This window comes from Gastrolobium bilobum, unplaced genomic scaffold (genome assembly GCF_033153095.1).
Source record: "Gastrolobium bilobum isolate Gb01-03AN ecotype WA unplaced genomic scaffold, APGP_CSIRO_Gbil_v1 utg7848, whole genome shotgun sequence".
In the NCBI taxonomy this organism is placed as follows: Eukaryota; Viridiplantae; Streptophyta; class Magnoliopsida; order Fabales; family Fabaceae; genus Gastrolobium; species Gastrolobium bilobum.
Window position 1 is genome coordinate 90,405 of NW_026897445.1, and position 17,299 is coordinate 107,703.

The window sequence follows — 17,299 nt, forward strand, 5'->3', positions numbered from 1 at the left end:
ACATGCTTTTGATGTTTTGGAAATGCTGTTGAGCTGTTATATGCTAGTGCCTTTATGATATGCATGTGGTGTTCCACCTATACGGTAAGCCTGAGTATGTAGTACATACAATATGGTGAGGTTGTGGGTGAGGTGCAAGCGGTGTTCCTTGTACTACATGTAGGTGATAGACGTATTCCTGCATTTCTCTGGCCAGTAGAATAGTTTAAACACACATGGCATGAATATTTGTTGCACTGCATTGAGTTTTGGAACTTATATTGATATAAATGCTTTTAGAACTTATATTGCACATGTAAGTGAGCTTGGGGTGGAATATCCTTGAGGACCCCATGTCTTACTCAGATTTCTGGTTTAGAGATCTCACCCCACGTTTGGGGAATGCTTATTTCTGGGTCAGGTAATGTTGAGACCTCAGGTGGCAGGAGACCGGAGCTGAGTTAGCTAGTGATGACATTATATGCTGACATGTTTGATGCTGGATATGCTTGCTGTTTTTATGCTTTTGCTTCATGTTATGATTTTGGATTATCTTGTTGAGACGTTGTTGATTTGGTGAGCATGGGGATTGTCCATGCCACGTAGACTTGTTATGTCTTGCTTTTATTAGAGTTGTATTAATGTATCAGGATATTGTCCGGATTACGTGATGTGATGCCATGACTTAGATACTCACTTTATTTATATATTGAGGTATTTCAGTAGATGTCTTATTGCAATTTACATTCAGGCGATATTTTATGAAATTGATTAAGTAATCAAGTTGGTAATTGATAATGATGTCATAATTGAAAAGAAAAAGAATATTCTGCATTTTTAATTAAGCGTAGCTTAATACGATGTAATGATAACACTAGCGGATATATACGGGGTGTTACAATACACGTGAGGAGTCACATAGTCTCACACCATTATTGAGTCTATAGAGGTGAAAAAGATTATGACATCACATTTTCCATGCCTTATGAGTTGTGTATTGGAATCACTTTTGTATATATCACACACAACTGTGTATTTTACTCTCATATTTTTATGAGTGGAATTGACCAAATTTTGAGAAATAAACGAAACATATACTTAAATTTATTGATGAATTAAAAAACTAAATAGAAATAAAATATTACCTTTGGGGTTTAAATTTTGTTCTATTTAAGATACGATGGGAATAAAAAACATTAGAAGTGAAAAAAAGATTTATGAATTCGTGTGTTCCACATGCTATTTCTCGTGGAAAAAGGCTTTTTGACCATTGTGCCCCTGATAAAAATAAATAAGACCAACATATCCCCATTTTTAAATTATTTAAAAAAATTAACCTTTTATTAAAATATAACACCAATCTTCCTATGTTTGACCATTGACTGGACCTCATACTCGATTATATAACCAACATACGCAAGTAAGTTTCGTGGGGTAAGGCTGAAGGTATTGTTCATGGTTTTATACTCGAGTATATCACCTTGATACTCGAGTTTGGCACAAGTTACTTGAGTACAAGATGAAAAGAAAAGATGGTTAAACAATCGCACAAGAGGGGGGTGAATTGTGTGTTACTTCTAATGCAAGAAACAATCAAAAACACAATTCTTTAACAAGAATTTCAACCAAAATGATATCAAACAGAATATAAACTTTTTTCCTAATACAAAGCAGAATTAAAACAATTCTAATAACACAAATTCAGAGACAATACAGCGGAATCAAAATTTGAAGGGAAAAATAGAAAAAATCAATGTTTATGGCAACCATTTTCAAGAAATCATGCAAGAACAAATTTAAGCAGAAAATTTATGATTTCCAACCCTTAAAAAGATTCAATATGACATATACAAAGAATCAAAACGAAATTAATTAATCAAACTCAAAAGAGAGATCAGGTTTAGGAAAAATCACACCGAGATATATACTGGTTTACTCTCTAACCACTTGAGAGCTACAGAGGTCGATCCGTTCACTATGTTCTATCTTCCAACCAGTGCTAAAAAAATCAATTTACAATGGAGTCTTTACAAGTCTATGACCAAACCTTTGATCACACTCAACCTATCACCTATAGGGTCTCTCCAATTCACCAAATTCAATTATAGCAATTCACTCTTGCCAAACAGATGTAGAGCAATATCTCCACGTCCAGTACAATCAGAAAGAACAGAAAAAGGTTGACAAATGAGAGAGTAATTGAGCTTTTTTCCAAGGATGTGCAAAATTAAGCCAATATGGGTTCAATTCTGAGTTCTCTATTATTTTTTGTTTTCCAGTTAATTCTTTTGTTCAGAACCCTAATGACATGTATTTATAGGTACCTAATGAGTTAATAGTCGTGGACATCTAAATTTCGAATTACTTAGAGTTTAAGTCACTAATAAGTGAAAGTATTCGATTACTTTTCGTAGAGTATTCAAATACTTCTTCAAGCCCAAAAAATATTTTATTAGTGTTCATCAAGTATTCGGTTACTTCTTCAAGGCAGAAAGTATTCGATTACTTCGCAAAAAGTATTCGATTACTTTATGCAAATTACAACACATTGCTGGTTTTTCGAAATTAAAACCATCTAAATGATTTCCAGTGACTTCTAAATGATTCTAAGTGACTTCTAACATATGTATGATCATGTCTCATACTTGTATAACAACTCTTGATGTGTGTGTTATCTTGTATGCATGATCAAAGTGAATATGTGTCACTTATATGAGTTTATGGTCTAATTATCCAATCCCAAGATAAAGCTCAATAAACTCATTCCTATAAGTTCTATGACTCTAAATAAACATGACAAACAGTAAGTACATGAGTCTTATTTCTCTTCTCTTTCTCTTTATTGTTTGAGTCTTCTAGTACTTATTTTGAACTTGAAACTTAGTCATGAGCTTTGACTTTGCCAATTTGAGTGTTCTTTTCTACTTTGCACTTTGTTATAGATTTCTTGTACCATTTAGGAGTTGTTGCCATGCTTTGTATTGAAAGCTTTCTTTTGAGCTATGTTGGACCTTTGTAGGTGCTTTGTTATCATCAAAACTTCAATATCATAGTCTTCATGACCTATGGTTCAACACTAGACTCTTATAATCGAGTAACTCATTGACAGAAGCCTCATATGAGTGGGTTTCAACCTCATTTTTCATTTACTTATTTTCTTCCCCAAAATCTCATTCATTTCTCATCTATATTCCAACCCATCAAGAATGTATTTAATCCACTATCTCTCAACCCTTATTCTTGTGAAATCATTGTCATTACACTTATGTATTCCAAGTTTTTTTCAAAAATCTGAATCCAAACCAAACCTTAATCCCAATTTCATGTGAAAGATGAGCTTAAGTTCAAACATTTATGTTGCACTTATCTACCATAATGGGAGGCAAGTTGAAGGACCCAAAGGTGCCCAATTTGAAGAAAAAATGAAAACGATGCAAATCAAATACGGCACTATATATAATGAACTCAAGAGGAGAATTCACCAAAAATTGGGGCTCTAAGGCAGCCAATGCATTCATTGCCTGATAGCTTGGTACGAGACTATAGTTGGAAATGATACAATATACTACATTGGTAACGATATCAACGATATTGAAGATGTGGATTATGCCAATACATTCATGTCAATATGAAATCTTTGTGATTTTTTATTTAAAGTTTGAAATACGCTAACACATTGAAACTCTTTGTCTTGCAGGTTACATGAGTTCAAAGATTAATTTGGACATGAAATTTTAGGAATTTATCGACACTAGCCAAGAAGTTGTTGCATGGATTGATCGGATTATGAATAGCAATGGTACAGGTCTTATGATGAGGAAGGACGGAGGTTTGGTCACATGATGACTAACCTATCCAAGTGTTTGAAAAAGGTCCTCAGAGGTTCACATAATCTGCCGATAATAGTATTAGTGAAGTGTACGTATGCTAAACTTGTTGAATATTTTTCCAAAAGACGTGATAAGATCCAGGGACATATGGCAGAAGGCAGGATAATTTCAAAGAAGGTTGACCAAGCCATACAAAAAATGAGCAATTGGAACAGGATGTGTTTCATGACATAGAACAATATGTGGGCAGGCATAATGAGCATGCTTACAAGATACTGAGCAAAATGGCCAGGCTACACCTCAGGCCTCTGAGTCTCATCGATGATCGCATCTTGATCATAACCATCAATCGTGGCATTGCAGTCTCCAACATAAATAGTTGGGTCTGGCTGCGCATCAGAGTCAAACACAAGGAGCTCCGTCCACACCGGGGAAGTCATGATAATATCAATTCCGCAGATGCGGGATGTCAGCTCGCCTTGTGAGTAGTTGAGGTTATGGTAGAACGCCCTCACCACAACCTCAAAATAAGAGCACTCCTTCTTCGCAAGCACCCTCAGATGTACCTGCTCCAATAGTCTCACTATATTAAAAACCTAAAACTAGAACCATGCTGAATCTAGTGACTTCAGCTCGCATATCCCTCAACTCATTAAGTCTTTCACGAAGCGAGCATTTGCCACCATGTCATTGCCAAATAAATAACTGAATGGTATATCTGTGGACTCCTCCACAACTGGCCTAGAGGATGAAGACATGTTATGTCGGCGCTTGACCTTTTTTTGGTGGTCAAGGGTCTCTTGGAAGCACGTCTATCAATCATTTTTCATAATTGTAAACCTGAGAAAACACATAACACATAATCAACAACAAAAAACACAAAAACAAAAAAGAAAAGAACAAAATTCGCCCAAAAAAAACCCCAAAATTGAAAACCTAGGTTCACAAATTTGGTTCCACAACTCTAATTTATAACAAATTAGACATGTTGATCAACCAAACAACCCGAAAACCAAACAAAGAAAGAAAAATTAAAGGAAAAAAGGGGGAATTGCAGTTAAGGTTAATAAAAAAACCCTAAAAAACATACCTAAACGGGATTCCAATTAGTTGAAGAATGAAAGGATGATGATGGTTTAGAAAAGACTGATCGATTTCAGTTGCTCAATAATGGTAACTGCACGAAAATTTGCTTCTATTCGAAGGGGGTACTCGAGTATGAAGGGTGTGGGAAATGTCTGAAGTAAGGGTTTTATAAAAAAAAACTCAACTCGCACGAGTTACTTAAGTAACTAATGTTTCTTAAAATCCTAGATCACGAATAACTCTTTGTACTTGAGTATCTAACGTTTCCCGAAAAATACTCGAGTATGTGGAGTTCTACTCAAGTATCAACGGTAAAACAGAGGAAGATGGGTGAAATATTTTGGTACGAGGGAAAATTTGTAATATATTTTTATCTGAGACAAAAAGGTCAATCACCCCATAGAAAAAAGGATTATTGCAATAGTGGAATAAGCTTTTGGAATTTTTGGATTTTATGCACGAATCTTGATTAAATTGGCTACTCATTTTTACCCACATCAATATTTTATTCAATCAGGTGTTCAAAAAGAGAATGACAGTTGTGAACCAAGGTTGTCAAGATCACGTGCTAACTCGTAAAAACATACGATTCTACGAGTTCTTCAGATATGAACGATTCAACTCGGTTGTAGGATCGTATCAGATCACCGAGCTATATCGTAAAAATGATGGGATCTACGATTTTTTTCGTTTCAAACGATCTGCGAAAAAAGAACCCACTTCTCTTCTAGATGATAACCCAAAAAGCAGAGAACTTTCAGTCCCTATGAAAGCCTTAATACACTCAAACATATGGATTTGAATCAACAGAAGAAGAACGATAGGGGACCCAACCTTTACTCTTTAGAGAAGCACAGGTGACAACATATGAAGGGCGAGATATAAGACTGGACACTCAAGAAAAGGGGACCAAAACACATAAATCAGATTCACAGAGAAAGGTAGAACAGAGCAATTTAAAGGAAAAGAAGGTGAAAAGTTAAAACATTTCTCTCGCCTCTTTATCTCTCCCCTGTCTCTTACCTCTCTCTATCTCTCTGATCTTCTCCCCTAAACTTTAAGAATAGAAAAAAAAAATTGTACCATAATGTCAAATTTCATGAAAAAAGAAGTTAGTATATTATTATTTTTATTATAGTATAGTATAGTGCGTAAAAAAATTAATTATTATCCTTTATTAATATATTTTTTATCTATTTTTCAAATAAGTAAAATATAAAATAATATAAATATTTTATGTGTGAATACAATTTTAGTTAATTAATATTTCTCATACTTAAAATATAATAAGGTTAACCCTTTTTAAAATATAAAATATAAAATCTTACCTCCATATTCTTAAAAAAATTCACGTGATTTTAATATTTTATATGTACAGTTATGATTTTACGATCTGTGTCGATATCATGACTTACAATATTTTTACTTCCTCTCGATCTGAGCTAAGATCTCAATCTAAGCAATATTGTTGCGAACTGCTTTAATTACCCACCATGTGCTAAAATGTTTGAGAATAATAGACTATCTTTCTTAGCGTCCCTATCCCGTTGATAGATCACCTTTAGCTAATTCTATCGGCAATTCATCACCCATCCTCAATTGGTACTGTAGCCATAAATAACTCAATCGTTCTTATCAGATACTAATTAAGCTTTGGTGAGAAAAAAAAAAGGCAATGGAACACTGAAAAAAAAAAGGAAAAATATTAGGCTGTCAGATGTCAGCTTAGCTCTAGAGCGTACTACAACTTGTTTAAGTAGAAATGAAAATTCATATAATAGCACAATCGGAAAGCCAGTTGTATGTTAGGGTATTACCCCTAATCTGATAGAGAAAGAACAAACAGAAAAGAAACCTCCTAACAATCTTATTCCAAAAGTGAAAACCCAATGTTTATTACATCACCTATTTATATGACACGTCAATTGACAGCTGTTAGCTATTCTAATCAACTACCTCTAATACGAAAATATTTAATATGTTCGAAGACCACTTAATGATTTAGTATTTTCTCTTACAATATTAATTTTTTCTTTCTTATTTTACCTCTAGTATTTTTCTTTTTTATCAATTTTACCCTTCCATTTACATTAAGGGACCACTTAAAAAATGATGGTCCTGGACCAGAATAAATTCTCTCCTCTAATAGAATAACTAACTACCGCTTATAGTTCTCTATTACAATTATATCACAAGTCTCCTAAGCTATAAAGTCCTCCAAGCGAATAGAACTCCTTCGACTCTGTCTGTGACTTCCGTGTTGTAACATTGTACCTAAGAGCAATGGGACTGAAATATCTTTTGTTCGATTCTTAAATGAAGTAATTTGAAGCCGTGACAGAAACTTCGCACCTTATGCTATTAAGGAGATTAATCCATCCAAACGGGTAGGACACCCTTAGAAAATTCAAAAAATAAAAATAAAAATATATTAAAACCATCAATGTAAATCAACACACACCGATTATTTTAACATAATTAACGGTCTCCAATTCAAATGGTGAATATGCAACTGTCTTACAAATTTAATAGGAAGAATTTTGCAAAAATGGATAGGTACAGAAGTGTTAACGGATCGAGCCGAAAAAATTAAGTTTGTTTAAATATGTCAATCTGACCAAGCCTATTACCTGTTATGAATATAATTATTGGTACGTGGCCTACTTATTTACAAAAAAATAAAAGTCTGATTTAGCCTGATAAGCTATATAAAAAAAATAAGACAATAAAAATTTATCGAAACAGAATATACAATCAACAACACTACTAATTTCATAAATATTCATAAATTCAATGTATATCCAAACACCATAATATGGAACAAAATCATTCAAAAAGTTTGTTTATCTAATAAAATGGGTGAAATTATAATTGAGGAGAGAGATGGTTATTTCAAGTAGTATAAAAAATATAAAATAAAAATTAATATACTAAGTCAGCCTGAGAGGTTATAAAGCCGAGTTTTTGAATTGAAGCATAATGTCTTTTTATTAAACGAGCTTTTATACAAGCTCAAGCCTTGTTCCAACAACCAATTCTAAATATGTAAGCTCATAATTGTAATAGTGCTGGTACATCGTGGACTAACGTAAGTTAATATCTCACAATTGCAATGTAACATGATGCAACGTCCCTTTAAATTTTATTTTCAGCAGTCCTAGTCAACAAATTCATGATAGAATCAGATTGCGGTTAGCTTAACGTAGTGGAATCTTATTATCAAGGATTTGAAAAACTCAATTGTAGCTCCATACGCGTGAGAAGAAAAATCCATTAAGATATGAGAACAAATTTGTCCAACTACACGTTAACCTAGATCTAGGGAAGGTCTTGGTTGATTTTGAGAACAAATTTAACTTGATCGTGGAAATGGAAATCCAGTCATGTCCCGAATCAAGTAGCGCCAAAATGGATGGTGCTCATCTGGAATAAACTATAAACTACTCTTGCACTAAGATTCAGTGTATTTCACTAATGGAAGCATTACACATCATAGGAGAGAGAAAAAATTTGGCAGAGAAAAGAAAACTTTAACTGACATGTAATAATTTTATTGGTGGATGTACTGAATCTTTGGTGCAACAGTAGCACCAAAGATTTATTCGCTGTGCACATCACTCGCATTTCCTTATATCTTAGATTTCCACAGAAACATGATGGGATTCCATGGACCAACAATGCTTGTTTTCTTCTGAGAGTGGATAACATTTGATGACGACTCATGTCCTTTTCAACAACAATAAGATCATTTTATTTTTATTTTTTACTTGAATCCACTATAAGATACTTTACTAATTAAATGAAGGGGATTATATTTCTCGTATTGTAGGAACCAAATTATTTGTTACCTTAAAAAAAAGGCAAGGTATATAATATTAAAAAAATGAGAGGACACTTTATTCAATAAATTAATTTTGCATTTTTCTTTAACATAACCAAAAATTTGGTTCGTACAATATCATAGATATAATTCCCTTAAATCAAATGACTCCTTCAATTATTACCACAAGTTTCTAGGCTAAGTTAATATAGCCTTAATACAAATTTTTCACAGCGGCTTTTGGTTCTGAAATTCCTCCAACCCAAGTTCATAACTTCCTATTCCTTGCAAAACAGGAAATAAAATTCACTATGCAGATGCACCAACAGATTTCTGGTACTTACTGAAATATTTGGCTATTCAATCTTTAAAGCCACGACAAGACAAACAAACAACGATTTTTTCGAACTATTCCACAAATTCAGACAGTGAAGAAGTGAAGCAGGTGCACGTAAAATCATCATATATGATGCCGGCATTTCAAAAATAATAATGCAAGTAGCATGCTGCTGGGTTTTAAATTATATATGACATTGTAAAATATTTAATCCAAAAGCTTAAACTACCGAATGATATTATATTAATAATTTATATTTTTTTTAATGTGTGCCCTCACGCGATGGTCCATTAACCTTGAAGCATGAATTGTGCATCACGCTCAACTTCAACAATATTTAATTATTTTTATTTATAAAATTGGGTGATAAAAGTTGAATCCATCGCTACTGTTGGTTTTGATATTATGTAAAATATAAATTCTATCCAAAAATTTAAATTATTGAGTGAAACATTATTAATAATTTTATATTTCTTTTAATGAGTTCGTTTTTTCTGCAGTTACTGCAGATAAGTTATCTGCAATAAGCCAATACAACGTCGTTTTGGGACAGAAATCATGGTATTTTTGTAATTTTAATTTATTTTAAGTTATAATAGTTTTTATATTTATAATTTTTTAAGATTTCAATACCAAAACGACGTCGTTTTGAGAATAAATGCAGATAACTTCTCTGTATTAATTGCAGAAACATTTTTCCCTTCTTTAATAAATATTGTCAAATCCCGACAACTGCCGCTAGAATTTAAAATCCTAATAGCAGGTAAACTTGGGCTCATATAATGCACATGTCGGGTGGGCCATTGATGTTGAGATAAATAAATAAATAAATAAAGATAAGTAAACGGGATAAAGGAAAATGGGCAGAGGAAATGAGTTAGGCAAAGTTATGTGAAAAAAAAAAAGGACCAGCAACATTACTCAGATTAATCTATCAGACATCAAATCCATCCATATATAAATCTAATTTAAATATTAATAGACCAGATACTTTGAACGAGTTTTAGTTCATGAATGATTAATTCATCAATCAAAACATTTAAGAGATATTTGGAGAAATGCAAAATTGGGCAGAGACATTTTCGAACAAAGAAGTATCTATGTTAAAAGATTACAATTTATTTGTACCAAAAAGAATCTAGACACCAAGGGCATGTTCGAATTCCGTTTCGAAATATAATTTTTTAATTTAAAAAAAAAAAAATCAATTTGATAAGGTCTATTTTGTTAAAAAAAATTGTAACTATTTTATTGTTTCCAGAATTAAATTTAAAGAACATATTTAAGTTGTTTTGTTGACTTTTAACTTTTAAAACAATATATATATATAGAGAGAGAGGCAGGATCCTTTGACACCGGTGTCAAATTTTAAGTTTGACACCTCATCTGAGAGCCGTTAGATCAAAAAAGATCAACGACTCTGATTTATAAGCATGTGACACCGTTGATCTTTTTTGATCTAACGGCTCTCAGATGAGGTGTCAAACTTAAAATTTGACACCAGTGTCAAATGATCCTACCTCTATATATATATATATATATATATATATATATATATATATATATATATATATATATGAGGTAGGATCCTTTGACATCAGTGTTAAATTTGAAATTTGATACCTCATCTGAGAGCCATTAGATCAAAAAAAATCAATGGTGTCACATGCCTACAAATCAGAATCGTTGATCTTTTTTGATCTAACGGCTATCCAATGAGGTGTCAAATTTCAAATTTGAAACTGGTATCAAAAGATCCTACCTATATATATATATATATATATATATATATATATATATATATATATATATATATAAGTTCCCATGGTGCTTGAAAGGAAATGAAACGTTTCATTTACCTGTGTTGAGAGAGGAAGCTTTGCGCAAAAGACAAGGAGGGGACGCTAGTGGAACGAGAAACAAAAAAAAGCAGGGGGAGAGGTGGAGGAGGGTGGGAACCTAATCCAAAACCCACATCTTGGTTTAAGTTTAAAGAAACTCTTGATATGAATTCGTGAGCTTATTTAAATGTGAACTTAGTTAAACATGAGTATTTTTTATCAAACAATGATTCCAAAATAAGTAAGCTGGAATGTTGGATATACATTCGTCCTATCCATTAAAGTGAATTAATGAATGGATTGGATATCCATCCAATAAAATGAATCAGAGATAGGTAAGATAGTTTAAACAATTTTTAATAGATTGTTAATAGATTAATAATTTATTTTATATATGTATGTATATATTATGATTCAATGCAAAATTCATCCAATGCATTCACTTGTCATCCTTAAATAAAATGGTCTAAATCTTGCTGTGAATAAAGATTCCCCCCTTAGTTGAAATGGAAGCTACTTCAAATCTTGAACTACTTACTACTGTATCTTATGAATTGCTTAACCAAAGTGTTGATCAGGTATAATGCGAAGCTAATAAGGAGGCTCATACAGTAATTGCGTGAAACTACGCAAGTGGATTCACAAACTCAAGCAAATTAATACACGAAAATAAATGATTAAGAATTATAAGAACCACTGAACTGGAAAATACAGAACAGGCACACACAAAAGTATTCATCTTTCGATATAACAGGCAAACACATCATATTGACACAATCTGCAGCAATATGTGGTCTGTGTTGTTCATGTGACATTGGATCTAGCTTCTACTAAACACTGTAAGCTACAGAGAGAAGATGAATGAAATAAATACAAAATACGAAAGGAGAGATTATAATAGGGGAAGTATTTGAAAAGACAAACAACTTATTTTGCACCTATAGATTCTAATTTATTTACAGAGATTGAACCTTGCCTTCCTTAACAGCTTTCTTCAGCACCAGATTTCCAGCTTAAACATATGAATGACAAGAGTCCATTTACACACCTCATACACCGCTCTACAAATTCTGAGAATCAACTTAGCATTGTTGGATGCCCAGTTTGGAGCATCCTCTTGATCATGTCCATCCCAAATGCAGAATCTGATGAACTGGTCAATGACAGTACAGAGTTAACTCGGCAGCTTCAGCAAAATTTTCAAAAGAGAACTACAAATAACCGCAACTCATCATGCAAGATCAGGGTAGCAATCTCCACGCAATACAGATATTCTCAAAATCTAGGCTTTATGAGACAATTGCAATTTATACATACCAACTGGTGCCAAATGATAAAAATTAGAAGAATTGGATAAATGTACTCCCAAATTTTGAAGTCACGTTACGATGATAACTTTCTCTTTTCTAAGAGTTTTTTATTGTGTCACAGATCACTAAACGGGACAGAGATCACCAGGCCATTATTGGCAGTTTGGCACTACAGCCAAGGAAGTGCCACCAAACAGGGAAGATATCATAAAATTGTTCTGCGGAGGCCCTAATGAGCATCTGACTTGTTGATTTAGTGAATGCTTTTGCAGTGGCTCTACATTCAAGAACTATAATTAAATATGTGGCAGCAGAATAGTAGAGGGTGAAGGTTATGAACACTACGGTTGCCAATGCCTAGCCTGCATTGAAGGATGGGACCTCCCTAATGAATACAGAAAATAAAATATCAAAGAGCTAAAGGACTTAAAAGAAGAGAGGGTTGGGGAGCCATTGTGATGAATAAATAAGCATTCTGCTAAAAGGAGCTAAAATCCATAAAATCATGCTCATCTTCCAGATTATCATGTACCTCAAGACCTAACAATAAGAGAATTCATAAATTTCTATTTCCTACAGCTATAGTTCACTATACCACTCAGTTTATCCCAATCTGCATCTTTATTTCCTCAACGACAAAAACTTGTATGGGGTTATATCTATAGTCCACAAAAATCTACTAATCAAATCACAGTGCTCCAGAGAGCACATGATGCAAGTATTAGACTGGCATTTGTTCAATTGGTCATATGTCCTACCTTGTTAAATCTTTATTTACAAATGAATTCATATTAAAAGAATGAGGAAACAAGGAAAGAAAAAGGGATGGGGGCATTCTAATAACTGTATCATCCAAAAAGTCCACTTTCGAATTTTGGTACAATTAGTGGGTAACAAAATATCAACAATTAAGTATACAACACATGTCAGCACTATTTTTCTGACACTGATTTCAATTAATCGGGATTGTATCAACCACAAAATTATTTATGGTTTAAAATTTGTCATGTTCACCAGTGCTTCCTTCAAAATACAATTGATCACCAATTGCCATGCCACTGTCCATCAACTTCCTACGGTTGGAAGAGATTCAGAAAATGATGCAGAAGAGGCAGCTTGTTTAGTTGTTTACAATAAATTTACACTCTCTGAACAGTAAGCTATGCAATGTCTTTTAAATAATGTACGTCACTAAACAATATTCTGAAAACAGTTTTCATGAACATGTAAATTCTGTTCTCAGCCTGGTCTCTCTTCTACTGAACTGTACAGCAAAATGCATTGTGGTTCACATTAAATTAACAAAGCAGGAAAGACATTGTACTCGCATTACATTACTAAAACCAATAGAGAATGTCTCAAACTAAAATTCTTATAACACACTGTTACAGAACAAAGCAGTTCCTAATTTTGAATTACCTAGATAGATAGTTATACAAGTCAAATTTGATTTCCTTATTTTTCCTAAAAATTTTAAGTATATACTTATTTAAACCAAGGGAGATCTAGCTATCCAAGTTTTTCTGTCACCCCATGATTAGAAGCAAAAAAATAGAGCAAACCCCAGTACACAAGGCTCCTCAACTTGCGACAATAGGGGTGAGGGTCAATTGTACGCAGCTTTTCCTCATGTATTTTTGCAAAGAGATTGTTTCCCAGACTCGAATCCATAATCTCCCGGTTACAGGGAGCAATCTTACCGTTGCTCCCAGGCTCGCCCTTATAATAATAATAATACCACTCCCCATTAAACCCCAACTAGCAAGAGTAGGGTTGAGGACAATCCACGTTCGCAGTCTTACCCTTACATATTTGCAAAGAGACAATTTCCTGGATTCGAGCCTGTGACCATTTGATCACAAAGGAACAACTTTACCACTGCTCCAGACTCTCCCTTAGTTCCTTATAATAATAATAAATAAATAAATAAGAACAGCCAAGCCTTATCTCACTATTCGTTATCAGCTACATGGATCAATTGATATTGGTGTGATCTATTACAAACCTAATTTGCAAAAATAGAGCAAGGTCATTTAGAACAAAGTCTATTCAAATAGTTTTCCTTTTTTTATTTTTTCATTTTTTTTTGGAAAAAAAAGGAAAAGGTGGGGGGGGGGGGGGGGTAAGGGGGTTATTGGACTACTTACATGACCAAACCACCTTACGTATGTTTTTGTCATCTTTTACTCGATAAGTGCTACTCTAATTTCCTCTAATATACATTTGTTACTTAACTAATATTTTCAAGCCTTATCTCACTATTGGTTATCAGCTACATGGATCAATTGATATTGGTGTGATCTATTACAAACCTAATTTGCAAAAATAGAGCAAGGTCATTTAGAACAAAGTCTATTCAAATAGTTTTCCTTTTTTTATTTTTTCATTTTTTTTTTGGAAAAAAAAGGAAAAGGTGGGGGGGGGGGGGTAAGGGGTTTATTGGACTACTTACATGACCAAACCACCTTACGTATGTTTTTGTCATCTTTTACTCGATAAGTGCTACTCTAATTTCCCCTAATATACATTTGTTACTTAACTAATATTTTCTTGTAAGTCCACTAATCCACCTTTGCATTCTCAATTTCTCATATCCACTACATATTTTTCATAACCACCATAGAGCATCGCTGATCTTATAGTTGTCCTATAGAATTCTCCTTTCAGTTTCATAGGCAATGCATGACCACAACCATTTTATCCACCTAGCTTGAATCCTATGTCAGATCTTCCCAAAGATGGAACCAAGATACCTAAACTGTATAACTTGTGGTATGATGTTATCCTCAAATCTCACCTCTACAACATTGCTAACTTGCATCTTACTATACGTGGATTCCATTCCATGTAAATAAACATAATCTTACTTAACCAAAAACCCTTGGACTCCAAACGATCTAAAAAATTTCTAAAAAAAAAAAAGGAAAAAAAGCTCAAAAGACATCACATCATCAAATACAATCAGCCAAGCAGTGCACTCATTCGGAGTCAAAGCTATCAAAATATTAAGAAAATCAGTGAAATGCATCGTTGCAATGGATATGGTTAGACAAAGTAAACAAAGCTCACCTAGGTATTGTAATTTCATAGGGAAATGAAACAGCACCCTCAAGATTTGGTATTGGCGGAACATGATCCTTCTTCTCATTAACAAACTTAATTATTTGAAATAAGACCTCACGAAGAGATGCTTCAAGTGCTGCATTTCGAGCACTTCTATCCTCCAATGCTCCCTCTACTCATGAGAAAAGTGGAAAAAAGGGCAAAGAAACAAACAATTAAAAAATATGTAATTAGTTAGAGTGAAGATCTGAAGGAACTAACTGTACAGTAGGAGTGAAACATGAAAGAGATTCAGTTCGAAGAACAGAGCAAGCAACGGCACCTCCTGGATCAACAACTTTGGAATGATGAGACTTGCTAGAATGTGCCTTCGGGTGCTGGGCTACATTCAGATTAATATACCACTGCTCCCAATATAAGCGTTCAATCTTATTACTGAACCAAGATGCCTGTTTGTTTTTAACCTCGTAGAAAGATAAACATATCTGCATCATCAAATTCACAAGCCCATAAAAAAAATTCATTAGAATAAAACAAACTTCAATGCCCATAGGATCTCTCATCGCACATTAACTTTATAGTGTACCATGATTTGCAAAAGAGATTATATGATACATTACCTCAGATCGAAACGCATTGCAAGCAAAAGAAAATTTCATTTGACCACAAAATCAAAACCAATAACAGAAGTTTCACTCCTTTTATTGAAGTGGTTGGAAAGCTGGATTCCTTTGCCCATGAAAAATGGAATTTCCAGAACCAGGGATTTTGATAAAAAAAAAAAAAAATAGAGCATGCAGCAGTAAAGTTTTAAATTTTAACACTACAGAACCTTGAAACTAAAAGCAACAGCTGGCCAAATTCCCCCTATTAGCAGCATTCACAGAGTAGTTACATGGAACAAGTAACTAACAATAAAATCCACAAACCTGACTCTTTTTGTTCGGATGCTTCTCCACCCAACAAATAAACTGCTCAATCTTCTCATCTATTTTCTTTTCAAGCTCCACTTCTCCACATTGCACCTACACAGCAAAAGTGGCAAAACCCAGCACAGTTAAATCGTAATGTACTATTCACCAAAACGCATGTAAATACATATTGGATATAAAACAATCATAATTAGATATTGTTTTTATAATAAGAATAACGCATTCGTGATAAACTGATAATAGCAACTAATTGAGTTTAAAAACGTACATAAGTGACGTCAAAAAGTTCCAAGTCGACATCTTTTGGACGCACAAGACCCAAAGCCCGATGAAACACGATCGTGTGCAGTATGCCTGCACCGTTACTCCCAGTTATGTTATGACTTATCTCAATTCAACACGAAAGCCCAAAATAATAACAATAATTATAATAAAAAAAATTATTTCGAGCAGAAAAAGAGAGAGTAGTTTACATCGCAAAATCTCGCGTATCTCAAAGTGTTCCACTTCCTGCATCAAACGATGGATAAGTCTTGATCAAGAGGAAGGAGTGGCATGAATAATCATAATACAGAGAGAGAGAGAGAGAGAGAGATTTACCAGTTCCTTGAGCTGGCAAACTTCACAGTTCATAATTGGATAAAACCCTAGCTTGTTCTGGAATCGCGTGGATCGAAGAAAACGGGGAAGAGCGTGGAGTGTTTCCGATTCAACTTGTATAACTTAATTTTCAACTTAGTTTCAATTGCTTCTTCGTCTTCAGAATCGGGAGAAGTGGTTTTCTTTTTTTTTTATGAGTTATTAATTAATGAATATAAATTTAAATAAAGTTTTAAAATATAATAAAACTTCATGCCGATTAAAATGTGAATTTTGGCTCAACTCTTGCAATCCTCGGCCCAATAACATAGAGTGCTTACAATAGATCGACCCAGCCCAATTTCCTTAATTCAATTCGGTTAGGCCCAATAAATCCAGCTTGAACAAATGACCTGATGCGACAAACTTGGGGCGATGTAATAAAATTGACGAATGTTAATTGTTAAATTTCATTATTTTGTTAGTTCTTCAAATATAATAGGGATGTTCGCAGCCTAGATT

At 33.6% G+C, this 17,299-nt stretch overlaps 1 protein-coding gene across 2 annotated transcripts; it reads right to left on the reverse strand.

The window, feature by feature from the left end:
* Positions 1-8,168: 8,168 nt before the first annotated feature.
* Positions 8,169-16,981, reverse strand: LOC133307019 (autophagy-related protein 101). Of its 2 annotated transcripts, XM_061507438.1 has the most exons (7): positions 16,799-16,981; positions 16,672-16,708; positions 16,467-16,552; positions 16,196-16,291; positions 15,589-15,751; positions 15,273-15,438; positions 11,634-12,046 (listed from the first exon to the last, which is right to left on the reverse strand). In XM_061507438.1, the coding sequence occupies exons 1-7, from the start codon at positions 16,829-16,831 to the stop codon at positions 11,971-11,973; spliced, it is 657 nt and encodes a 218-aa protein (XP_061363422.1). In that variant the 5' UTR covers positions 16,832-16,981; the 3' UTR covers positions 11,634-11,970. The 2 variants fall into 2 exon arrangements, with proteins under 2 accessions (XP_061363423.1, XP_061363422.1); XM_061507439.1 differs by lacking the exons at positions 11,634-12,046; positions 15,273-15,438 and adding an exon at positions 8,169-8,195 and having other exon boundaries at positions 15,584-15,751.
* Between the last annotated feature and the right edge of the window lie 318 nt (positions 16,982-17,299).

Coding starts and splice junctions, on each gene's coding strand:
- LOC133307019 (XM_061507438.1), bottom strand. CDS start 16,831: ATGAACTGTGAAGTTTGCCAGCTCAAGGAACTG. Junction 15,752..16,195: donor ATCCGAACAAAAAGAGTCAG/GTTTGTGGATTT, acceptor TTGATGATGCAG/ATATGTTTATCTTTCTACGA. Junction 12,047..15,272: donor TATGAAATTACAATACCTAG/GTGAGCTTTGTT, acceptor GTCATTGACCAG/TTCATCAGATTCTGCATTTG.